At 38.8% G+C, this 27481-nt stretch overlaps 1 protein-coding gene across 1 annotated transcript in view; it reads left to right on the top strand.

The window, feature by feature from the left end:
• ctnnd2a (catenin (cadherin-associated protein), delta 2a) overlaps window positions 1–27481 on the top strand; it is a 280447-nt gene that overhangs the window by 221770 nt on the left and 31196 nt on the right. Inside the window, exons 16-19 of the mRNA XM_087176831.1 lie at window positions 9831–9948; window positions 12570–12752; window positions 16648–16821; window positions 22279–22429. Coding sequence (XP_087032957.1) covers window positions 9831–9948; window positions 12570–12752; window positions 16648–16821; window positions 22279–22429 — 626 coding nt within the window. The remainder of the gene's footprint in view (window positions 1–9830; window positions 9949–12569; window positions 12753–16647; window positions 16822–22278; window positions 22430–27481) is intronic.

Here is a 27481-nt window from a genome sequence, read left to right as displayed (position 1 = left end):
AGCTGAAATGTTTTTTTTCATTATGACATGTCATGCATGTCTAAGCTTTAGTCATACCTACACAATACAGTATGAAGTACAGAGTTCATTTTTGATAGTGTCTGAGCACTCAAATGTAAAACAAGGAAAGAGGAAGTGAATCTATTGATGCAGACTTGAAAAACTTTGCTGTTGAATTTTTCAAATGTAATTTTTAAATCCTTTGCATATACATATACTAAAACCCATCCACCTCCTCTCTACTGTGGTGGTGACAGGAGTCTTAGATAAACTATTGAAATAAAAATGAGTTTTACCAACTACAGGGGTAAATGCTAATAGGGCCTCATGGAAACTATATTTTGTGGTTCAAGGATGAAAATTTAAAAGAAATGCTGAATTGAGTTTGAAAAGATTTGTTTAATATAGGACTCAGATCATCTGTGGTATTTCTTTTAGCTGTTTGTTTATCCCAAAGCAAGACAAATTACCTTAAACTTTTAAGACTAAGTTATCAGTTGTTGCCTGTGATGTCTTCAGACTTTCAACTTTTATGTCAAGTTTATTATTTCCTAACTCACTAAGGTGTTTATAGGACTATAATGTGTGTGTGTGTGTGTGTGTGTGTGTGTGTGTGTGTGTGTGTGTGTGTGTGTGTGTGTGTGTGTGTTCCTCTAGAACACAAGACAAGATGCGGGGGAAGACAAATGATGCTGTCAGTGGCACTGCTCCACTCTGTGAAGTTAGAGATCAAATTGTAAAAGCTGGTAAAGGAGGAGGACAGCAGAGCAGAGGAAAACATGGCTAAAAGTTGGGAAGATGAGAACAGAGAGAATGTAGAAGCGGTGAACAATGAGAAGGAGAGACTAACAGGATCTCAGAGATGGGAGCTGAGACACAGAGTAATGAAGGTGTTTCTGCTGCTCTCCAGGGTTGTTTTCTATCTCACTATCTGTTCTGGGTGGTTAAAATGACATAAGGCCACAGTGTTCAGGTCCCAGTGTACCTCAATTTCAGACCTCTCACCTCTCTCATTACACCTTTGCTGTGTGTGCCTGTGTGTAATACATGAGAATATGTACATGTCTATGTGAATGTGTGAGTCTTGGTGTTTGTATAAATGTTGTGTGTGTACATGTGTGTATGTGCATATGTGAGCACATACATATTTGTAGTCATTGAAACGCAACAATATTAAAGTGACTCAATCTCAGAAAATGACAGCCAGTATAGGGGAGTTGCATATGATTATGGAAATGAACTGCTGTCATCGCATCAGGTGTTTCGATTATGAGTGTGTGCTAGTGTGTGAATGTGTGTATGTTCTGTATGTGTGAATGTGCACGTGTGCATATTTTAAATGTGGGCCAAGCAGCTAATGATGCTGATGGACACATATGTTGTCTAATCGGGTGGTGGGCATTAAGGGTCCCTCCCTTTTCACACATGTGCACACACACACACAAACACACACACACACATACACACATACAGTGTTATCTGTTCAGACACAAGGTCTCCTATAGAGAGTTACCATATCCTCAATTTAGGTGCCGTTTACCTCCCTGTGGGTTGTTGGTCTACAGCCAAGCCAGAGAGAAAAAGCTACCTACTGCCTTGATGTTGTACACACTATATATGTAAGTGTATGTGTGTGTGTGTGTGTGTATTTCTGTACTCATCACGATCACACACTCACAACCACCTGCAATTTGTTCCTTTTCAGCAACCCACAGATGTGGGTGAGCAATAGGATGAGCTATTAGACAAATCAAGAATACGGAGTGTGCAGTCACAAATTAGTTTGTTTCTATATTTATTCCATTGATATTAATTGGTTTGTATACATGTGTGTGCCATCTGGTGATGACCCTCTGCTGCCTGTGCCTGCACACACACACACACACACACACACAAACAAACAAACACAGACACACACACACACACACACACACACACACACACACTCACCAGCTGTTTGAGACAAAGTCACTCAGTGGTCATTTGTTCCTTGAGCAACATTAGAGGGCCATCTGTCTGAAATTCACTCATGTTCACATCTTTCCTGTTACATGTTGGATGAATCTTCCAACAACTAAAACTATAGAAAGTGAAAAGTTTGATTTGGTTTTGATTTCCTCAGGTATACAGTTATATAACCCGTCTATCATCTTTTAAACTGTGTAATTGGTTAAAAAAAGAGCCATCTCTGCCATGCTTTAATGACTGCCCAGCCAGCTCCTGCAGATACCAGGAAGCTTCTTACTGAAAGTTTTCTTACTTATGAGCTTTTTTTTTTTTTTTGTTAAACATTATATATAAGTCATAATACATATAAGGTATTTTATGTATCTATTTTTGTGTTTGTATTTTGGTTTACAGACCTCATCAATCAATCAATCAATCAATCAATCAATCAATCAATCAATCAATCAATCAATCAATCAATCAACCAATCAATCAATCAATCAATCAATCAATCAATCAGTCAATCAAAAGAGAGTTTGTAGCCTGAAGATTTAACCAAGGCTCTGTTTTATCTTTGTAACCTCTGATATATCTTATTTTTGTTTCAGTTTAATTGTACTTACAATCACTGAATTCAGTGAACTTTTTTTAATTAGTTCATTCCTTTTATTTTTGTTTTAATTTGTTCCTAAAAAGACATTTTTGTGTCTTTCTGTACTTTTAATGATGCTGGCCCAGCAGCACTCCAATTTCTCCATATTTCCTCCCAAAACTTCCCATGAGAATGAGCCAAATGTTGTTTATTGCATTTTAGAAATACAGAATTTACTGAATATTACCATTATGTGAATTTTTTTTTCTTACTTGACTAGGACATAGTTTGTTTTTCCAAACATTAAGAGGTAAAGCCAGGAAATGGCTTGTTCTTTTGCATTGGCACCAATGGCACTTTCCTTTTATTCCACTGCAGCTAAAATAACAACTGTTAAATTCTGAATGGGATCCTTAATCAAGCTCTGTCTTTTTGCTCAGTAGGTAATTATTTAACGATGCAGGCTAATGGGTTAGACTGAATTAATGAGGAGTGACGTCTGATTGGTTGAAGTGTAAGCCTGTAATGGACTCGTAAAATAGTAGAGATTACCAGTTAAGTTTAAGGAGATTCACAGTCACTATCATTTACATACATATACACTCATGAGTAATGCAAAAACCAGCATGTAGGTGCTCACGTGTACGCTTACATCATCTATAGTCTAGTTTCTAATAAATTGGAGCATAAAAGTGTAAAGAATTACTGTACTTTCCGTTTTGCAAATATCAACTTAGAAAAACTGAGCTTGCATGATGAGGTATGGCTGTGCAAAACTAGTCAACTATAATATAAAAAAACTTATTTGGAAGGCCTTTAACTGGTCCACAGCATTTTATCTTTATCCCCAGAAGGAGAAAGTAAAGAAGTAATGCACACTTTAATTAAGGCTCTATGTTAGTTGTCAGGTGGACATATTTACAAAAGAAAATGTTTTTTGTACATCAAGACCTTTGTGGTGCAACAGTGTGTTCAAGACATTAAAATCCTTTTTGTTCAGTCAAAGTAATATTGAATAACTTTAACTTAAAATTCTTGTCCAACCATCACAATGGTGAGGACCTTTTCAAGCACTCTACATCCGTCCAAGTCTAAATTCCCATTTTGTGAAAGTTCTCTTCCATTTGTGTTGCACAGCCAGGAGCTTTTGCCTCCACCAATGATAAGAAATCCGATAAAAAGCTTGATGGTAGAAGTCAGCATATTCAAGGCTGAGTGTTAAAGCAATTAATTATCCACCCTCTCTATTCCTCACAAACCCACCTCCTGTCTTTGGTGCTTAAACATTAGTCAAGGTGAAGTGTTTTCACTGTTCTGTTGTTTTATATCGACTTGACAGAGAATTGTGTCTCTGCTAAGCGGGTTTTCCATCGTATGCTTGTTTTCCCATTAGCATTCAAAGCGGGTGAAAATGACTTGACCTTCTCTTGGAAGCAGGGAGCCATGAACGTGAAGTTTTAATTGAGTTCTTGTGCCCTCCCCTCTGTCTCTCTTTTCTCTCTTTCTCATCAGTACAATAAATGATTAACCTCATCTCATAGACTAGTGAAACATTTGTGATCTCTTTATTATGTCAATGTGATGGATGAACTTATCCATTCATACCATTACATTGGCTCCTCGTTCACATTGCTATTGTTATTCTCTTGAGTCTTTTTTGACATTTCACCTTTAAAGAAAGATGTTTCAACTCATGTTACCAGACTTCAATAATTGATTTGTTAATTATTTTGATTTCTTCCTCTCTGTTTTGCCAGTTGATAAGAGTATCTGGGTGAACCACATCCCATTATTGGTCACACAGCATAATGGAGGTTCGGTGCAGCATTGTCCTCAAATAAAGGTTTAGTGTTTAACAACTACTCAATAATATAGAGAAATAAAATAAAAACATAAAAGCCATGTATATTCTCACAGTTGCATTGTAGGCTATAGTTGAATGGTATGGGGACACTGCCATATTTGCAAACTTTGTTATTGCCTTGTCTTACTCCCTCGTCCTTTTTTAAGACTCAGCCACAAGAAACAGCTGTTCGGAGATTATATTTAAGTAGTTTTGTTTAAGAAAGTGAGCATAGGTTTTAGTAAGCAAATAAGTTCATGTTATTGGCTGGATCGCAACAGTGGAGCCAGCCTCATAATAGAAAGAAAAACATCGGTGCAACCATGGCCGCCAGTAAGGATGTCAAAACTGGTGGATGAGGAGTAGTTTGCTCTGAGGAAATAAACTAAACTACAGTAATTCTCCAGAACAAACACATCAAGCAGCAACTGTCTACTGCACACAGAAACGATACCCCCCCCCCACACACACACACGCACACACACCTCTCTATATCTCTCTCTCTCTTTTAGCTGTCTCTATCACACACATTCACACACTTTCACTTATAAGGTTGTATTTGTTAATGAGAACAAAGATGTAATTTACAGTAATAACACAAGAATATATTGTATGTACACACACATATATAGATGTGTATATATTCACATGATATACTGTATTGAATCACTAATTTAACCAAGTAAGATAAGACAAGTACAGTAACAGCTATTTTGCTCCACCTAGCTCCAGAGGAACTATAGTGTGAACAGAAAGAGGACTGAGCCTCCATCAGTGCTGAAGCGGACCATAAAGAGAACTGAGTCCTCTTTCAAATGAACACAATGCAAAAATGCAGTCTCTTTTCTGTTGGTCCACTTTAAAGGACTGAGTTTGGTTTGTTTAAAAAGGACTATATGTGAAAACGCCCTAATATCCTGTCACTTCTTCTTTCTTTCTGAGTTATCATTTTACAATTTAATATAAAAAATAACAACGCAGTCTTTGTTTTTAATTTATGTGTTTGGTGATTTTGTCAGACGACGCCACGATTATAAAATCTGAATTTTTGACGCAGCAGAGCAGCATCTTGGAAATAGCTTGAAAGTTAACGCGTAGTCTTAATGGACCACATTTCAGTCACTATTTCAAACTTTTTCCATTGTCTGACAACAGAAACAGAAGACTGTGTAAATGAGAACCGCTTTATTGAAAATGTGTCTATATTAAAATACTGTATATGGGAGCACAGAGAGTAGAAGAGAATTAAACATAAAGAACTGAACCTGGTTGAAGCTAGGCAGAATGGAAATAGATGCAGTTCAGCCATATACTAGGTTTTGGCCTACCCTTTTTTAACATTAGATTAGGTCCCTTAGTGATAAACTGATCCATTTTCAGAAGCAGCACAGAAATGAATACTGACAAACTCATGTAGTTATAAAATCACATTCAGCTGTTCATGGACAACAGTTATAGTCCTTCAATATAGCCAACAGATTATTTAGTTAATAACCTTAAAACCTCTTCGCACTCATCCACTAAAGTGAACCTACCTCCCCATAGCAATGTTTTTCCACTCTACAACTGTCACTACACTTATAGTGGCAATATTGTTTAGTAAAATAGTTTTACAGGACATCACTATCTCTTTCAATTGCCACTATTCAACTGAATTGAGAAAAATTGATGCTGACTGTGACTATGTTGAGAAAATATATTGAGTCATTGTAACAATGAGGTCTTAAGAATGCATGTCTACATTTGTACATAGACGAACACACACATACTACACTATGCTTGTTATGGCTCTCACATTGATTTCTGTAAAAGATATCTACAGCATGATGCACACACAGACACATTCTACACTCCCAAAATTTTCTTGCTTTTATATTTCATTGTATAGTATTTTTGATCAGAAGTTTGACAGGGAATTTCTACTGCTGTAATTGGAAAATTAACTTCCAAAAAGAAAGCTGTGTATGAAATTCTGTTTCATCTGTCTGTTTTTGTCTTTATAGTACCAAGGAAATGCAAAGTATACTCTATATCACTCAGATTTCTGAATTTACCTAAATCATATAGCATCATAATGTATCCATGTACTCACTCCAGTGCAATCTTTGATATGCTTTAGTCAATGGATAATGTTAAGTGACCTTAAATAATTCAGGTGTATCTGTCTATTCTTTTCTTGTGCAGACTGTAGTTGATATAGCCTATGCATCAGTGAACATTATGTCTTCTTAAAGGCAGTTTTGTAAATCATTTTATATTATACTTTCATTCTGCATATATTTGTATGTATAGTCAAATTAAAGGAAAAACCAACATAAAGTGTCTAAGCAAGGTGTTGTTCCACGACGTGCCACCAGAACAGCTTCAATGCTTCTTGACAAGAGTCTGAACTCTACTGGAAGGATGAACACCATTCTTCCAAAAGATATTTCCTCATTTGGTGCTTTGATGATGATGGTGGAGAGCGCTGGTAACACATCGGTCCAAAATCTCCCATAATTGTTGAACTGGTGACTGTGAAGGGAAACTACCCATGCACAGCCATTATTAGTGTTCAGGTGCTGGTTGTTAGCGGGAAAGACTAAAGTATAAATCAAACAATGCTTTCCCCCTCCAGCTTCATCAGGTTCACGCTCTATAATTACAAGAGCATTCACAGGTGTGATAGAGCCATACATGTAGCTCATATGACCAGTCATCGTTACCTTCATTTTGTCATTATTCAGGTTTTCAACATTTTTGTCTAAACACTTAATCACCCTCACTCAGGAAAGAACTTTAATCTAAAAGAATTCATCAGTCTTTCTACACGTCATATATATCTTGAAATGCCCATGTGGCTTTATGTACAGTGGGTACGGAAAGTATTCAGACCCCTTTAAATCTTTCACTCTTTGTTTCATTGCAGCCATTTGCTAAAATCAAAAAAGCTGCTTTTATTTCTCATTAATGTACACTCAGCACCCCATCTTGACAGAAAAAAACAGAAATGTAGAAATTTTTGCAAATTTATTAAAAAAGAAAAACTGAAATATCACATGGTCATAAGTATTCAGACCCTTTGCTGTGACACTCATATTTAACTCACATGCTGTCCATTTCTTCTGATCCTCCTTGAGATGGTTCTACTCCTTCATTGGAGTCCAAATGTGTTTAATTAAACTGATTGGACTTGATTAGGAAAGGCACACACCTGTCTATATAAGCTCGCAGCGCATGTCAGAGCAAATGAGAATCATGAGGTCGAAGGAATTGCCCAAGGAGCTCAGAGACAGAATTGTGGCAAGGCACAGATCTGGCCAAGGTTGCAAAAGAATTTCTGCAGCACTCAAGGTTCCTAAGAGCACAGTGCCCTCCATAATCCTTAAATGGAAGAAGTTTGGGACGAACAGAACTCTTCCTAGAGCTGGCCGTCCAGCCAAACTGAGTTATCGTGGGAGAAGAGCCTTGGTGAGAGAGGTAAAGAAGAACCCAAAGATCACTGTGGCTTAGCTCCAGAGATGCAGTAGGGAGATGGGAGAAAGTTCAACAAAGTCAACTAACACTGCAGCCCTCCACCAGTACGGCAGAGTGGCCCGACGGAAGCCTCTCCTCAGTGCAAGACATATGAAAGCCTGCATAGAGTTTGCCAAAAAACACATGAAGGACTCCCAGACTATGAGAAATAAGATTCTCTGGTCTGATGAGACCAAGATTGAACTTTTTGGCGTTAATTCTAAGCGGTATGTGTGGAGAAAACCAGGCACTGCTCATCACCTGCCCAATACAATCCCAACAGTGACACATGGTGGTGGCAGCATCATGCTATGGGGGTGTTTTTCAGCTGCAGGGACAGGACGACTGGTTGCAATTGAAGGAAAGGTGAAGGCAGCCAAGTACAGAGATATCCTGGAAGAAAACCTCTTCCAGAGTGCTCAGGACCTCAGACTGGGCCGAAGGTTCACCTTCCAACAAGAAAATGACCCTAAGCACACAGCTAAAATAATAAAGGAGTGGCTTTGGAACAACTCTGTGACCATTCTTGACTGGCCCAGCCAGAGGCCTGACCTAAACCCAATTGAGCATCTCTGGAGAGACCTGAAAATGGCTGTCCACCAACGTTCACCATCCAACCTGACAGAACTGGAGAGGATCTGCAAGGAAGAATGGCAGAGGATCCCCAAATCCAGGTGTGAAAAACTTGTTGCATCATTCCCAATAAGACTCATGGCTGTACTAGCTCAAAAGGGTGCTTCTACTCAATACTGAGCAAAGGGTCTGAATACTTATGACCATGTGATATTTCAGTTTTTCTTTTTAAATTTGAAAAAATTTCTACATTTCTGTTTTTTTCTGTCAAGATGCGGTGCTGTGTACATTAATGAGAAATAAAATGAACTTTTTTTGATTTTAGCAAATGGCTGCAAAGAAACAAAGAGTGAAAAAATTAAAGGGGTCTGAATACTTTCCGTACCCACTGTATGTAGGCCAAACTAAGCACAGTCTCAAATTGAGAGTTGCTGAGTATAAGGCTGACATTAGAAATGGAAACATGGATTATGCCATGCCAGACACTACAAAGAGAAAAACCATTGGTCAGCTACTTCCCTAAAATTTATTGGCATTCATCTGATTAATCAGCTTTTAAGAAGGCAAGCATTTTGGGTTTTTTCAGGGTTCTTCTTTAATTTGTTACCATCTGTATATTAGACTGAAAGTGTTGTTATTATGGACTGAGCTCCAACAGGGGATTTATAAGGGAAACACAATATTCAGTCTAGCTTGTGCTATACTGTATATCCCAGTGCCATATCTATTTTATTGAGACAGACAAAGGAGTCAGTGTCTGGTACTGAGCATGTCTGTATCATAGACAGCCACACGTTGAAACCCAAATAAATCCAACTCAACACCACCCACCTGTAACTCTAGTTCAATTAAAATTCTATTCATTTTTTCCTTGCATCATATTGGCAAAGCTACTAATAATAAATGGAACAATATTGTCAAATTATCAAAGCAGCGTTGGTGTGAGTGTTGGATCTGAAGTTCAGGCACCAACTAAAGTGGCTTTTTTTTTTCCTTTCCCTTTTCTTTTTTCTTTTTTTTCTTTTTTTGGACTCAAGTCAAGTGCTTTAAATTGAAGCGAGCCTTCGGGGCATAGATTGAGATGTATCCAGAATTTTAATGCTCCCTTTTCAATTGTTTAGTTTAGGGAGAGCTGCCAGGTTTCCCAGTATCTGTCTCTCACTTGCTCTATGTCTCTCTCTCTTCCTCTGTCTCTCTACATCTCTCGTAACAAGCTTTCTTTTTTCTTTCATCTGTTCTGTCTTATCTTCCCTCCTCACCAACTCTCTTTCTTTCTCCATTTGTTTTCTCTTTTTTATTTGGCAAACACACAGGCACATACTTACGCACATATAAACACTCACACACACACTGACAGTAATCTTTGTGTGTGTGTTGCAGGAATGTAAGCTCCGCAGGTGAGGAGGCAAGACGAAGGATGCGGGAGTGTGATGGCCTGACAGACGCTCTGCTCTACGTCATCCAGACATCTCTGGGCAGCAGTGAGATTGACAGCAAGGTGTGTGTGTGTGTGTGTGTGAGAGAGAGAGAGAGAGAGAGAGAGAGAGAGAGAAAGAGAGAGAAGCTTTAAACATTTCAGGTAGTGTTTATTTAATGTGGATGACTAAATTCATTCATGCTTTTACATGCTTTATTAAAACCACACTAGGCAAAATTATCACACAGTTAATTTGTATTTTCATACAAAATCACCATGTTAGGCTGCAAGAGAGGAAAGTGTCTCATTCCATCTTTTATAGACAGAAAAACTCAAAATCTTCTCAGTGCACAGAAGGTGAAAAAAAAAACAATGGCTCAACCTCACTCACTGCCAACAGCAGCCACAAGAAAGAGGAATTTTAGTTTTCAAGAAGCGTTCAATTCACTTCAGCTCATGTTTTATTTAGGGCAAATTAAACCCTCAATTTTAAAGTGTTGTGGCACTTCTTGCTGCCAATTTAGCTCTGCTAGTAGTCAAACTTGAGTGGCTTTATGTTCACTTTGTGTTTTTCTGTGTGAGGACATGTTCATGTTGGTGTACAGTGTATACAGCATGTGTGTTCATGACACACTATGTGTGGGCCAGTCAATACTACATTAACAGTGTTATGGATGACTGACTTCTCAAGGTCTCCCTGTCTCCCAGCCTTTCTAAATGGCCATCCTTAATCACTGTTTAACCGCCCGCCCCTCTCCACCATCTGACTGCAGTCACCAGAGGAGTGCTCAGTAACAAAGACTGATTGGCAGGTGAACCAGCAAGTGGTCACAGTTGCAGTGGTGATCACATTAACCACATGCTCATTTTGTATTCTGTATGGCTTTTTGCCTTTTCTTCTTCTTTTTTGCTCATCTGCTTTGCCCAGACATGCTCCTCCTTACACTGTTTGCTCATCTGTTGGCAGACTGATGTGATCCATCATTAAAAATACTAGAAAGTAGATCTTGAGGATTGAACAATATATGATAAATACTGTATATATTAGCTCTACTTCACCAATACTTATTCATATATTTTAAAAAAGGTGTAGTTATAACATTGGTGTCTTAGAACAAGAAAGCAAAAAATTACTAAGAAACACAAGCTTGGGTTGTTCAAATAATATTATAATGGATTATAATAGACCAGCTCATGTGCCAATGCAGTTGTATAAGCAGTTTTGTCTCCATTATTGGCCTCACAAAAATTCCCCTCACTCTCATTCTATGGATTTTTCAGGACTTGGCTCTGTCCTCTCTGCCTTTCATGTTCACACGTCCAGACAGAAATGCACAAGTTCAGAGAAATATTCACCATATGAAATGTTACAATAATGTTTTATAGCTGATTGTCCCATTGAACACATTTTAAAGATTACTGCTATGACTCTGTAAGGAAGTTTTAGAGACTGTATATAATAGCACACAACTTAAAGGCAATCAACAGATAAATTAAAATGATTGACTAAGCACATCATTTTACATACATAACCAATATAATGCTGACATTTAATACATTATTTGATATTGTTATTTAACAGCATACAGCATACAGACAAAACCTTTCAGCAACAAAATGTCAGTCTTCTGTCATTAATATCTTTTGAAGATTATTATACAGAGGGTTTTTTTGTGTACCTGAGAAAGACCCTGAATCCCTTCCTAGTTGTGGGGCTGCTGTTCTGTAAGTGACACCAACCTCTGACCTTCCTGTGGAGAAGTACCATGTAATCATTTTGAAACTGAAATCAAGAACCTTTTTATTCCTTAAACCATGCAAGCGGAAAGAATAGGGTACGGAATAAGTGTGAAATAACAGATCGAAATACAAAATGTCACAGCAAATTGTAAATAAAATGCAACTTCTCCTACATCATTCTATAACAGCATGTGAATATAATTTCAGACATGACTGCAGCTCACTGGAGTGAGACATTGTTTTGTTTGTTGCGTCTCTCGAGGCTCTTCGATTACACTCCTTAGTTGCTTTTGTATAAACTAACAGTCAGACAGAGAGATTGATGATTCGTCTTTGTTAATTTCCACTCCGTTGACTCGATGACTCCCCCTTTTCAGTGATAATAAACACACACGCGCGCACATCCAAGTACACACTTAAGAATAGACAACATGCACTGTAAGAACTGTTTCCTCTCATTCAGAAACACACGCACAAACACACTCATACAGTATGTTCCCAGGCTGGTGGGTTCATCTCTAAACTTGGTGTTTAATGGGGTGTGATACGATACATTGGGCTTGTCATTTTTCCTCATTTACCTGAGTTTCTTCTAATCTCATTTGAAAGTCAGAGCTAACAAAATACAAAAGCATATTACCTATAAGATTATCTTTCTTCTCTCCTCTTTCTCTCTTTCTGTCTTCCGCTCTCTCCATCTGTCTGGCTCGTGGGTGGGGGTGGAAGGCTCATAGTGTAAAAGTGTGAGAGTGGGTGTTTTTATTAGCATGCTTTGACTTTGACTTTGTGCTGTGTTTTCATGCGAGATGTTTCATTAAATGGCATCAAACACAAATCTCCTGCCTCAGCTTTCACGCTTTATTCATTTATATCTCTTATTTCATCTCCTCTTCCTTCTTCCCACCCTCTCTTCCTCCTTCCTCATTTCATTTTTCATCTCTCCCATCTCACTTCATCTCCAGACTGTAGAGAACTGTGTTTGCATTCTGAGGAACCTATCGTACCGCTTGGCTGCCGAGACGTCCCAGGGCCAGCAGGGGGGGTTGGAGGAGCTGGATAGCCTGCTGTGTGATGCCAACGGTCGTGATGGAGAAAGCTCGGGCTGTTGGGGCAAGAAGAAGAAGAAAAAGAAGGGAGCTGACCAGGTGATGAAGGAGAATGGATGGGTGGATGGAGCAGGCGAAACTTTTACCCAGTTTTGTTTTTTGAAAAACCAACATGTATGAGTGTTGGGGCACCACATGCATCCAAAACAGCTTTCGTGAAGTGTGGTACTCTATTGGATGGATGAACACCATTGTTCTAAAATATTTGGTGTTTAGATGACAGTGAGAGTACTGTGTGATACAATCTCTCTCAATACAGTTGAGATTTGGTGAATGTGAAGACCACAGTATGTGATATCACAAGATCTCATATGAAAACCATTGAGTGACCCCTCATCCCCTGTATGGATGTGCTGTATGTGCACTCTTTATGTTTCTCCGCTTGTTTATTCAAATTTTTACTTTAATTTTCCCTCATCTGTGTATATACACATGGGTGCAAAGAGTAAAGAGGTCAGCTATCATGATGAAACAGGAATGAAGCATGAGTGGTTCAAGCAGCCTTGCCTTCAACAGGGACATGTGTGGTAAATAATGGAAAACAGGGATGAAAATCACAGATCACAGAGTATTGCGAAAGCTGTGTTGAAAAGGCTTCATTTATAATTTATTGGCTCATAAGCCAAATTTTTTTGATAATCACATAACACTTTTTAACCCCAACTTTTCTCATAAAAGCATCATGATTCTCTTTTTACTCCCTCCTCCGTGCTGTCTATTCTTTCATGCTTTTTTCAGGCTGTGAAGATAGAGGTAGACTTTCCCCCCTCATGTTTTCATGACGTCAGATGCATACCTGACCAGCATGCAGCATTCTTAGACTAGGTTGTGAGTGTGTATGTTAGAATTGTCCATGGGCCCAATCCAAATTGATAATTGAGACCCAAAGTGATATATTCGATCCACTCCCGACTGGGCATTGTGTATTTACTTGCAATGCATGACATTCATGGACGATCATTGGCACAGTCAGAAAGAAAAAGAAAGAAATTGACAAATTGTTATGGAATTACTTTTGGAAATAACCAAACCTGTCTCTGGTCAAGCCAGAAAGGGACTTGAAGCTGATCTGAAACCAAGTAATGTGTCAGAACCCATCAGGTTCATGTCAGATAACACCTGTCTTTTTGCCTTAACTGTATATATGCTCTATATAAGCCTGGATTGAGGTATAGGCAGTAAAGCATAGCTTTATACAGACAGATAGCAACTAGACTGAACTCAGAGGTATTTGCCACAAATATGAGAGTAAGGGGTAGTGGTAAAAAAAAGAGAGACAAGCAGATGATGTGAGAAGAAACCAGACAAGAGAGAGAGACGGATAGGCAAGGAGAGAAAAACAAACAGTAAGACTGTAATGTAGTAATTATTTAGGTTCAGACAGCAAGGCCAAGCATAAATACTCCCAATCACCTGGAAGACATACACACATTTTCTTTCTATCAGGGATATTCAGTGGAATTCAGTTTTGGTAGATATTCAGCAGTCTCTTATATGTCTGCTCAAAAAATTAAGGGAATACTTAATCATGACAGTATAACACCAAGTCAGTTAAACTTCAGGGATATCAATCTGTCCATTTAGGAAGCACAAGTGAATGTGGATCAATTTCACCTGCTATGGTGCAAATGAAAGTGACAACAGGTGCAATGGAGAGGCAAAAGCAAGACAATCCCCAAAAAGGGGGGTTCTCTCCTTATTATCCTTCCTGACTGTTTTGCCAGCATCCTTGTCACAACTGGTAGCATGAGGCAGAACCTGCAGCCCAATCAGGTTGCACAGGAAGTCCAGCTCCTGCAGGATGGCACATCCATACATGCAGTCGCAAGAAGGTTTGCTGTGTCTCCTAGTACAGTCTCAAGAGCATGGAGGAGATACCAGGAGACCGGCCGTTACATGAGGAAAGCTGGACAGAGCTGTAGAAGGGCATCAACCCAGCAACAGGACCAATACCTGCTCTTTTGTGCGAGGAGGAACCGGAGGAGCACTGCCAAAGCCCTACAAAATGACCTCCACCAGGCTACTGGTGTGCATGTTTCTGACCAAACTATAAGAAACGGACTCCATGAGGGTGGCATGAGGGCCCATCATCCTCTAATGGTACCTGTGCTAACATAGCACCGTGCAGCTCGAATGGCATTCGCCCGAGAACACCAGAATTGGCAGATCGGCCATTGGCACCCTATTTTCTTCACAGATGAGAGCAGGCTCACACTGAGCACATGTGACAGACATGAAGTCTGGAGTGTATATATTCCTTTTCCTCTTCTTTTTTTTTTAAAGAGCTTCTAGTGTTGTAAATGGGAAACAGTGTTTTAATCCAGCTATCTCACCAGATAACTACTTTCCTGGCATTGGTAAACAGAGCAGGTGTAACCCAGCAAGTAGATCAGTTTTTCCATAGAAGAATATGTAGAGCTTGAAGCTCTGAGAATTTAGCAGTTTTAGTGTTTTACAATTCTTAACCACGCAGATACAGGATAGAAAAAAAAGATATATCAGTCAAATGGACAGTATGGAATTCACCTTTTTATAATAAAAAGCTTGTAAGCTGCATATGAAATTGTTTCTCATACTGAAACAAATACAATTGAACATGTTTGATTTACTACTTAATTTTCAGAGAATTTTAGATACGCTAATGAAAATTATACATTCATATTTAGTATTTAGGATGTCTCTAGGCAACCAAAAGTAGAAGCAGTTGATGCCCCTTGTTGTAGTACCTCTACAGACTTCAAACTATAAGAATGCTTTGATTTTATGATCAGAGAATCTATGTATAGATAAAATCATGCACGCATGCGCACACATTCCACAGCACCTCTCTCAAGACACACACTAGCCTAGTTTACCTTGAGACAAGGCAAAGAGGAGGGGAAGCAGTAGAGCGAAAACGAGAGGGTCGATAGGGAAGAGGAAAAAATCAGAACTGGAGTGAGGAGGATGGAAACAGAATAAGTAAATAGGGAGAGAGGAGTATATGGAGAGGTAGGCAAACAAGAAAGAAAGGGAGAAACAAATCAAAAAAAGAGAGAAAGAAGCAACAAGTGAGAAAAGTTGGGCAAGATATAAATGACAAGCAGCAGAGAAAAGAGAGGAGAGACGTAGAAATAAAAGAGAAGAGAGAGATGGCTGTGGGTTCATGCTCACATAAAAGCAGTGTGGGCATATCACTCAATAAACATGTTCAAACATCAGGAGGAGAGGGGGAGGATGGAGGTAAAGGAAGAAGTGGGGTGTGGCACTTTAGCTTTCCTGCTCAAAGCAAAAGTAGGAGTGAAATATTGTCTCATAGTCTCTCTTTCAAATGCGTCTCTTTTCTGTTTATGCTTTGTCCTTTCCTCTCCATCACCACTTTCTTACATAACAGGTGTACAGGGAGTGATTTACACTCTCTCAATGTCTTTGACATTTTAATAGGTTGGAGTGTATATTGTGGAGAAGTAGTTTGTTGTCAGACACACATGCAATCATTGTGACATAACACAAGCACTTAGACACGAGAATATACAGTATACTTATCCACAGATATCTTTCATGAATATAGCAAGTGTGGAATCAGATCATATGGTAAAAGCAAATGGGAAGACTAGGAAAAATGAATGAACAGTGTTCTCTGCCCCTTCAAAACGTGTTTAAAGGGTTTTAAGAGTAACTGCTCACCCCCTTGTTTTAGCTGACCTACAGTGCTTTAAGTTTTCGCCTTTCTGCAGTCATGTACAGGTTTAATCCAGAACATTGTGACATCACACATAAGCCTATGAAACTATGCTTTTCAGCCTGGTGTTATTCTGTAAGCGAAGTACAAAGCTGTGTAAATGCAAAAAATTGTTATTATTGAAAAAGAGTTTACAATGTTCACTCAGCTATCTCATCATGACAAGGATTTAACATAAAAAGTCTGTCCCAATCTGTCTCCTATCTCCCACAGTGGGATGGTGTGGGCCCTTTTCCAGACACGGCAGAGCCTCCCAAAGGGGTTCAGATGCTGTGGCACCCCACCATCGTCAAGCCCTACCTCACCCTGCTGTCTGAATGCTCAAATCCCGACACCCTGGAGGGAGCAGCTGGGGCTCTACAGAACCTGGCCGCAGGCAGTTGGAAGGTAACAGCTTGATTTAAAAAGCTTTCCAAACTGTTTATCTTCTTATTTCTCTTTTTTTTTCTCTCCAATGTTTATTTATCAAATCTCAAATAAACAAATACAAGTAGAAATAAAGGTCTTTTTCCTGTTCCAACCCCAAATGTCATCTGAAAAGTTAAAATCTAAGTCCTGTTTAGTTCTGATAGTCGACAAGGGGGAGCAGTTTAAGTTTGAAATGAAAGAATACACACCTGAGATCGATCCTTTTAGGGTAGGGTTTAAAGACAGAAATATGTCAACAGGGTTGTGAGGCAGGTTTTCCTGGACACAAAATATCTGACTTGTAGCTAGCTGAAAAAGTGGGTCCTGGGTATAATAAATTTATCTGTTAGTTGAGCGAAAGATGCAAAACATTTATTGATTGAGGTTTTAAAAACATTTTGAGCCCTTATTATGCCAAGACTGGAATCAGCCATCAAGAGTGGAGTTAGCAAAGAAATGGACGGCTGCAATGGGATTATGAAGAGAGGGAGCTTAAAAAAAATGTTTTTCTGAAACTGAGTTCAAATTCACAGGGATGACTGATAACTGGGTGGCCTTTTGGTATGTCTGAGGCAAGGCCAAGTGCTGCATGCAGTAGCATCCATAGAGATCCAGGCTGGACATTAAGGTTCCAGATGAAAATGCATCCAGTAGGACGAGCAACAAGGGTCTTGAAGAAAAGACATTGAAAGACACTGAAAAAGATAAAGAAACTCAGACAGAAGTGTTATCTTAACAGAGTTTATTCGCCCACTGAGAGAATGATGACCATTTGGCAAAGAGCTGTTTTGCTTGGTCCAGTAAAACAGAGTTTCATCTCCGTTTGTAACTGTAAAATTGACTGAAAAATTTCAACGATTCTAGGGTGGTTAGCAGAGAATTGGCAGGCTTAGAGAGATAAAGAAGCAAGTCATCAGCATACAATGAAACTTTATACCCCCCCCCCCCCGTATCGCAATAACAAACATTCATAATAACAAAGGCTGAAGGGATATATATATTGATTCAATCAAAGACACAAAACATGAACCAAAACTAAATCTTTCAGAAGTCCATAAAAAGATAACTCCAGTCTCCTCAATCAAGTGCCTTCTTTGTGTCCATAGAGAAAAGGCATTTAGATTTATAAGGTTTTGCAGAGTATAAGATATTAAAGACATTAAATAACCAACAAATATTTAAGAATGAGTGCTTATATTTTTATGAATCCAGTTTAATGGGGTTGGCTTTTCAGACACAGCCGGCAAACCAGTGGTGTAACTTCAGCACTTAGCCATGTGGCATTCGGCTGACCAATGGTGTAATTTCATCAGTCAGTCAGTCAGTCAGTCATTCAATCCATCAGTCAGTATGGTTGCGGTCCATCCAAAAACAGTTGAAATCCCCTCAGAGAATTAACAAGTGAGAGATAAAATCAGGGAGCAGAGAGAAACAAATGTTAAAAACTAAAACATCATCCGACTTAGGGGCATACAAATTAGCCAGAGGTACAGCCTTGCTGAAGAGTTTTCCCAAGACAATAATAAAATGCCTGCTTTTATCTGAGATAGTATTGGATGGTTAAAATGGTATAATCCCATCAGTGAAAATAGCTGTTCCCCTAGCCTTGGCCCCAAACTGAGAATGAAAAAGCTGCCCTCACCATCAATTGCCCAGACGCCACAGATCAGCATTATGCAGGCCTCTTGAGGAAAGGCCACACTCAGGATGATTTAGTCCCTTGCTATTAAAGCTAATAAAATTGAGATTACCACTCATACAGATGTATAAAGGGTCTGTAAGAACTGAAAACGCAGCAAAGCCTCACTGTGCTTCTAACAGGGGATGAAACAAAGATAAACAATAAAACAGAATAAAAAAATTGCAAATAAAAAATGCAAGGACAGAAAGGCAAAAAATGAAACAGAGAAAAAAACGTATAACAGAACCAATGGCCATCTTAACACTCCTCCCATGTCCCACCCTTCTATTCCCCATCGTTCCCTCCCTGTTTCCGAACCACAGTAATGCTCAAAAAAAGAGCAAAATCCACTGTATTTGAAAAGTAAAGACCAAAATCAACCCTGTTATAAGGGATTTACAGGGGTCTAGAGCAAGTCACCCTACAAAGCAATAAACAGTGAAAAAAAGTTTTAACAAATTCATTGTGCAATTGTTCCAAGCAGGTTGTTAAATGTAAAACAAAAAGGGATCATAGAAAATGAAAGAAAGAAAGAAACATTCCTCATATTCCAAGAACAGACCTGAAACATAAATATCATAGAAGCCAGGAGTATAATAATGAAAATATACTGTTAACCTCATTCAAAGCAAATTTACAAAGTGCTATTATGAATTATTTCTCAGGCACTGATGTTTTGAACTTAGAGTGTGTGACTTACTTTGGTTTACTTTTTACTTTTAGGTTTATTTTTTTGTGCTTTAATATGCATTGCATTGGCCATTTTTTTGTGAAAGGAATGTATTCCACAGATAAAACAGCTTATTCACATTGTACGAAGGACAAATTACTTGTGTGTGTGTGTGTGTTTGTACATATACATGAATGTTTGCATGCAATTATGTGTTAATTTGTGTAGGCTACCTATCTGATGACTAAGTCATAGACAGTTAAATGCAGCAATACTTGAGAAGTGTTCTGCTTCCTGACCAGTGGCGATTGCTCTAAGACTGCAAGGGAAGCTCAGCTTCCCCTAAAATGTCAACAAAATAAGTGGTCAAATATGTACTGTTGTGTGTACATTTCATTGACTAAATATGCACTAGAACACGTTCATCTTTTGTTCAGAATCAGCTACTTATCACAGGTAACCGATACGACTTCCTTCTCATTCATCCCCACAGCGCCACAGTGCTTTACACATTGTAGACGCCGAGCATCTACTGACTTCAATGGGGAAGCATAGAGTGGGTTGTTCCACTGCTGCGAAACTAGACGGTCATTGGATAAATGCTGGGCATTGTCCCGCCCATCGGACGCTCAGCGTCTCTTGGGGTCTACGGGGCAGTGGGCTGGCCCGGACGCTCGGCTTCTGCATGATGATTGGATGATCTGTCTGAGGCTGAGTCCCTTTTTGATTGACAGCGAAATGAGCGAATCAGCGATCTTGAAGTATAAGCATCGGAGTTGATCTGGAGACGTTACTGATCCTCAGCGACTTTGTCTTTGTTAAAAATGACTAGCGTTGTGTTTGGCGACTCTCTTCTGTCACTCTGCGAATTTACATATAAATAAACAGACACATTTTATGATGTAGGCCGAAAATGAGCTTCCCCTCCTTATAAGACCAGCAGCCGCCACTGTTCCTGACCCTTAGTAAATGTGGTCCATTCACAGGAACGGATTTAGCACAAAACATCATGCTGATTTGTCTTGTGTTTACAGAAAAATAATATGGTATGGATACATTTTCTGTGAGAGACGATAATTTTACAGGATGGGTAAATGCAAATCAGAATCTGAATAACCTTTCAGAGTAATAAATGTAATTTCATGGCAGGCAAATATCCATTGAAATGGGTTTATGGCAGGTTAGGTGTTTTCACAAGCATTTTTTTAGACTGGATCATCTGGTTAAAGTTCAGTTCAGGTTTTATATAAATTTAAAGGCTTATCTGGTTGAATTAAATGCCACCGTGCAGTGGCATCATCATCAGTTGGATTAATGATGTATCTGCTCACCATACCACCCTGCTGACTTTGGAATATTTTGAGCACAAGCCCATGTTTTTATGTGTTCAAAAATATTGTTCAGTAGCAATGCAAATATTGTAATGATGTAAAGGCTCAAAGTCTGAACACTCCAGGGAGTACAGCTGGGTTCAACAGCCACTGATAGAAGCAGCAATGTAATAATGTATGAGTCATGCATTTATATTGGAGAGTGTGATGGTGAGGGCAGCTTTAGCCTTGAGGGAGGAGTATATATGGGTAAAAGGCAGACACTGTGAGGGCATAACCTTGGAATGATCTTGAAATCATAACACTGTATCCAACATTGCTAAATATGAATAAACTACACAGGAATGTTGATGGAAATGTTTATTTGCTCAAAAATGATTAGTCAGCAATTTACATGAAAACAAACTCAGGAGGGATCATGAGACAGGCAACCACACTTTGAGAGGGATGTTGTGTTGACGTGTGAGGGAGTTATGTGTATCTGATTTTGGTATGATGAGGGATACCATTGGTAGGTGAAAAGAGAGAGAGCTACATAGGAAGACAAAGGAGAAGGAGGAAACGATGGGGGCAGGTGGTCTTCAGGAAATCACATTTTCTATTTTGGGCCTCACTGTGTGTGCGTGTGTGTGCTTTGTTGTGTCTCCTCTCAGCAAGCTCCCTCTCCTGGCTTTGAGAATACGGCTGCTAACAGTTTCCAATGAAGCTCTGTTGGCGTACTGCTGGCACACTCTGCTCACTAAGCTCTTGGCTAAGACATGTGATAATTTCCCTCTAAGGGTGAATTATTTCCTAAAATGATTATATGAACCATAGTTTGTCCATTTTGGTCTCTAAGAAAAACAATACTGTGCTTTAACCATAACATACCCTGGAAGGGTAAATTATGCTTTTGACAGAAACATTCAGCTTCCACTTCACTGACTGATATCCATTCTGGGGTGATGTTTAGCACCTCCCCAGTTTTCTACTGTTGACCCACAAGGCGGCACCACTTCAGCCGTTTAAGGTCGAGTGGACCATTTAAGTGTACCTTGATAGTTGTTGAGGGAGGATAGAGTGGTCTCCAAGCTCCAAACCTTTCTCTCTGGTTCATATAATTCTCCATCTTGCAGTATATCACTTGTGAGTCAGTGTAATGCCTCAGTTGCTCTCATATTACCCCTGAATATAACATCTCCCATTTGACCTCACCCATTATGCTTCATCTGTCTCTCATCCCATTTTCCACTTTAATTCACAGCCAGTCTCTGGTTAAAAGAAAGAAAGAAAAAAATAGTCAACACAATGACAATAAAACAGTGGAAGGAAGAAAATGCATGGACTGAAACTCACTTTGACCACAGTGTGTCCATAGTAAGGTGAGCTAAAAAAGCATGGTGTCACTAGCAAATAGGAAAATAGTGTTGCTATTGTTGCAGTGCCCCTTCATTTGTTTGCCATGCTCTGTGGACACAAATGAATTGTTCTCTCAAGTGGATGCCTCACATCCCCATTATCTCATTCAAGAAATAAAATGGTATCACAGCTGTTAGGAATGATGAACAAGAGTGGAAAATTAAAACCTAGGTTGTTTTTTTCCAGTTGTGTCTGAGCTATTAACTGTTTATAGTTACAACTCCTACAATCTTCCTGTTGTGAAGAACACTGCAAAGTGTTTTTAATGGATCTGTAGGACCTTAACTGTAAATACAACCCTACTGTGGCCTGTTTTTTACTGTTTAGAAATCTTACCCCTACTTTCTCCCTGTCAGTGGTCTGTGTACATCCGGGCTGCTGTCCGCAAGGAGAAAGGCCTTCCCATCCTGGTGGAGTTACTGAGGATAGACAACGACAAAGTGGTGTGTGCCGTGGCTACCGCTCTCAGAAATATGGCCCTGGACATAAGAAACAAGGAGCTCATTGGTGAGTACTAATAAAGGCTTTTTCAAGGGCTTATATTTGGTGGTGAATCATCCCCCCATTTGTAAGACAAAGTCACTGAATGGATTCAATTCAACTGAATTCAATTGCCATGTTTGTAAAGAGCAACATGAAGCATATTTTCAGCTGTAATTCTATTGTCTCATAGCTATTTTACTGTGGTCTGTCTCTCCCGTTGTTCTCATTTCGAGTATGCAAGTCAAGCACTTGTGTTCAAGTGATGTAACACTAGGGTAAAGAGCCTGTAGCCAGTTGCATCAATTAGAAATGATTTAACACAAATGTTAGCCTGTAGTCACCTCTGCCTTTCAGCAGTAACATACTATAATGGCTTATTGGCTTGGTCCATGGTAACCAAGTGAAGAACTGATGTGTGATTTTGACTTATTAATTTGTTTGAGACAATTAATTGTAACAACAAACTATCAATTCTACATAATGAGATGAAATTTTAAGTAAGGCTTTACATGTGGGAACGGGATCTAAAATGTTAGCTCTAAAGTTGTCATACATTTTTACACGATGATGGTGAAAGCCTGAAGAACGGTTTGGTCGAAACAGTTTGGTTTTCTTTTTCTATCATTTTACATAATAATTTATCTAACTTAGGCCAAGGTGCGTCTGGTGGTGTGTGAAAGAATTAGGCTCAAATTGTTATTAGTATGTATTTGAGAAAGAAAGACTGAAGAAGGAGGAGAGTGTGGGTGAGAGATACTGTAGCAGAATGATGATCACTTCAAAGGTTTGCATGGGGCTTTGAAAAGTACGTTGTGGTAATGAGTGAGCCTCAGTCAGGCTTACTGACTGGTAGCATCACCACATCTAGGGACTAGGGATCACTAGTTAACCTGACACTTTGAGAGACTTTTATACTTTGTGTGTGTGTGTGCGTGCGTGCATGCGTGCGTGCATGCATGTGTTGTGTGTGTGTGTGTGTGTGTGTGTGTGCTGGTGACTGTTTCTTTCTCTGTCTACGAATATAATTATGTGTGTGATGCTCTTTCTCTGTGGCCATATCTGTATAAACACACCACCCATGTACTGATATACAGTAATTGTATATTTATGTGTGTACTGTATGAAGACATGTGACATCAGCCTTCTATATCTGGTATAGCGGATTACCTCAGCTTCCAGGTTGGCTCAGTGGTTTCTATAGCAACCCTACTACCCTCAGTCTCAGGCGAGGGGCTTCTGGAACCTCTCTGGGTTTTTCCCAGAGTGTTGAAAGAATGACAAGGAATGCTGCCGGCAAACATACTGTGATGTTCTGGCTGGCACATGGCAGCAGATTCCAGGATAATTGAAGCATTGGCACAGACAAAAAATCTTATCAGTCTGATTTAAATGGTTTTTCCTCATGTGTGTTTTTTGTTTTGTTTTGTTCTTTTCTGAAACACTCCTGCAGATTTATCAGCATATCAATAACTATAAAGTTAGGTGGTGTAGAAAGAGAGCTTATACTCTTGATTAATGAGATTTAGAGCGTGTCTGCATAAAAATGTGGGTAAACTTTAAGGGGGCTATTTGTAAGTTTTCTCAGCCACAGAACATGGGCCAGGAGCAGGTGGCGCTTAACAAGAGCTCCGGCCATCGTCTATATAGAACAAAGGATTATAATTTGTCCTCTAAACAGTGCTACATCTTCAGTGCAGATTGGAGGCTATAGTGAGTTACTATAAGAACGTGACAAGATAGTTAGCATGCTAACTTCAGTAGAGGAAAAGAGGTGATAGAGACAAGAGTTTACATTGGTGTTGCTTTCCACCTCTACAGACAGCTCTTGGTGAGTAAAGGAATGAAGGGTGATGCTGAACTGTCTTTCTTTAAACTGGTAAGTAAACAGTTGTTAATGCTAGTGGCTATGTAGAACTAACAAAATTTACAAATAGCCCTTTAACCCTTCAAAAATTGTTCGGCTTACTGTCCAAATCTTTAGTCCCTGTGACAATATACATGATGATAAAATGCAAGAAGAAATCATTTAATTACACTTGAATAATATTGGTTACTATAAGATTTGTTGTTGTTGTTTTCTAATCTAATTGATACTAAACAACTGGCAAACACTGATCCATATCAACTCTCGCAAAATTGTTACTGCGGTGTGTTTCCCCTGCCACCAATTTAGTAATGTTATTGGTTTTAATAGAATAATGTAGTAGTCCAAGGTCAGGTTCAGATGTCTTTACATTAAGTTTGATGGAGCCATTTGCTCTTACATTGTTCAAATAATTGTTTCATTTGAATAAAATTGAAGAGAAAAACTGTCCATATACTGACACAATTTAATTAATTCCTCCATTTAACCTTTTAAAATGAGAATACTGCATGTTTTTGCTCTGGAAATCATTAACATGGTCTCTAATTGATTAAAATATTAGTGGTAATTGGTACATTTTTGCTTTTAGTCTTTTATAACCATTAGCTTCCTAAGCAGAGAAAGCTAAAGAGGAAAGTTTTGGAGAGAAAGGTAGAGACTGTAATGAATGTATGTGTCGTAGAGAGAAAGGCACAAGACTGATTGAATAATGTAATTACTTGTAAATTCACAGGGAAAATTAATTCAAATTTATTTGGCATTTTCATTTGAATACACACTTGACTTTTTCAGTTGCAGAATAACATGGTTTAAGTCCTGCTTATGATTAGTTCTCCCAAAATAATTCTTTAGATACAGACAATGAAATCACAGCAGGGTGATAGAGACACACAAGAAAATTCCTGAAGAAATTTTAAGTCTGCCTGCTGCTTGGTGCGTGTATTTCACTCCTCATGTTTAATCTGTGCAAAGGACGTTACTTTCAATTTCATTCATGTCATAGAGACTTATCCTTACACTGACCTCAGTCACTGGAGGTGTCCCTCGAAAGTCAATTGTAGCTGTCACGACTGGCCAAAATAACCTCACACTGATGGTATCAAGCCCAAATTTGCATGTATACACAGTTGATCTGCAATAAAGCTATACCATTACATCCCCATATAGACAATAGCTTCTAAGATCAAACTTTTATTACCTGCGTTACCTCTTACCTGTTTAAGACTCTTATGTGTGGTGTGTGTCTGTCAATGTGCGTGTGTGTATTGTTGTGTGTGGCAGTAGAGCTGTCTACTATAGAGCCTCCAAAAACCAGCTTTGTCCATTTCTCCGTACTATGTTAGTAGTATGTGTGTGTGTGTGTGTGTAGCTGTGTTTATAAACATCATACAGATCAAAGAGCCTCTTAAAGAGCTGTTTCGAACAATTGTGTCTAGCTGGAAGACACAGAGTTGACACAGCTGAGTGAGATTTTGGCTCGGCGAGCCTCTCAAACAACTGCTATTTCTGAAAAAATGATAATTCCTATCAGAACCATGAGGGGACCATGCGCGGCACACATAAACTGTATATAAAAATGGACATGGTTTGGAAAAGGAAGCCAATGCGGAAGTGCCTTAAACTTTTATTCTATCGAATGACCATCAGGGTGCAACTCCACTGGTTGCAAAAAGAAGTGTGATTGTATTGAAGTCTATGGGAAAATGGGCCTACTTCTCACTTGATTTATTACCTCAGTAAACGTTTTCGTTATGTGTTTATGGTCTGAACTGCTAGTTTGAAGTTTCTTCAATACATCATGATGTTCATTTTTCAAATTATGGTCCTATTTAAAAGTAAATAGACAATAAAGTAGAGTGGTTTTAGGGCGTGATTGACACAAAGGGTGACCTGCCTATTAATCCAGATTGAGGCCAGAGCGATGTGTAGGACATTTGACACACACACACACACACACACACACACACACACACACACACACGCACACACACACATAATACTAATGTAGTAGGGAGAAATGGAAAAAGCTGATTCTTATTGACTAATTAGATTCATTAACTCTTACCATTATTACTCTCAACAATGAGAGCACCTTTAAGGCAAATCAGCACTGTGACTTTCTATGACCTTGAGGACAATTTTGTTTAGAACCCATTTTTGTACACATATATGTACATGCATATATTGGCAGACACACAAACCATCTCCACCTTTGGATATTCACCTTATAAAAAATCATCATTTTGGCATCAAATTTTTCAAAGCACTGTACTTTGGTTAATATGAGCTGCTTTTTCAACCATTTTAGCATTGTGGTGAGGTGATCTTTTCAATAGGACTAGATAGGAATAGATAGCAGTTTTCCCTCTGATATCCCATTTTCGAACACAAGTTTCATCTTAAAAGCTGTCTGCCTAGGGAGACAGAGGGTATCGTATTTCCCTCCTCGCCCTGGTGGCCACAGTCGCCAGTGGCAACCAGTGACTCAGCAGGTGTTACTGGACAGAAATGGGCAAAGCTGTTTCTGATTGGCTAATTAGACTCATTCATTCTTAGCTTTTTAACTCAGGTATGAGAGCAACTCTAAGATAAATAATTTAGGTCATCAGGTATTTGCGTGTACTTGTGTGTGCGTGCTGATGTATGGTTCTTTGCCAGTGCGTACATGTCTTTCTATAATTGTGAAGGCAATTTTGGTTAAACACCATTATTGTTAGAGATCGACCGATATGGTTTTTTCAGGGCCGATACCGATACCGATTATTAGTAGTCAAGGAGGCCGATAACCGATATTTGGAGCCGATATTTATTTGCAATAAAAGGGAAAATATTGGCGTGAAAATTTTGAATAATGGAAAAATTCCTCTTAACTTTGTTCAAATGCCTTTAATCATATGTTTATTTAACAGCTTTTCAGATTTGCAACATGTTAAAGTTTTTTTTTTCTTAGACAATAGATATCTTTGTTTTAAAATTCTAACAAAAAATGCAGGGAGCTCCCAGGCTCAGCAGCATGTCTTATAAAGTTAAATGAAAACTTAAACAAATAAATAGCTCACTAAAGTTTTCTACAGGAAATAAAGTTTTCCAAAATTTCAATATAACTGAAATGTTAATCTTTCACTTATCTTTGTTTTAAGTTCAAACAAAAACAAAAAGTGCAAGGAGTTCCCAGGGTCAGCAGCATCTCTTATAAAGTTAACTGAAAATTT

The sequence above is a fragment of the Seriola lalandi genome, unplaced genomic scaffold (genome assembly GCF_002814215.2).
Source record: "Seriola lalandi dorsalis isolate HSWRI2012SDOR001 ecotype SW California unplaced genomic scaffold, Sedor1 jcf7180002054570, whole genome shotgun sequence".
In the NCBI taxonomy this organism is placed as follows: domain Eukaryota; kingdom Metazoa; phylum Chordata; class Actinopteri; order Carangiformes; family Carangidae; genus Seriola; species Seriola lalandi.
The sequence above is the reverse complement of the archived record's forward strand: the minus strand, read 5'-3'. Positions and strand labels throughout refer to the sequence as shown.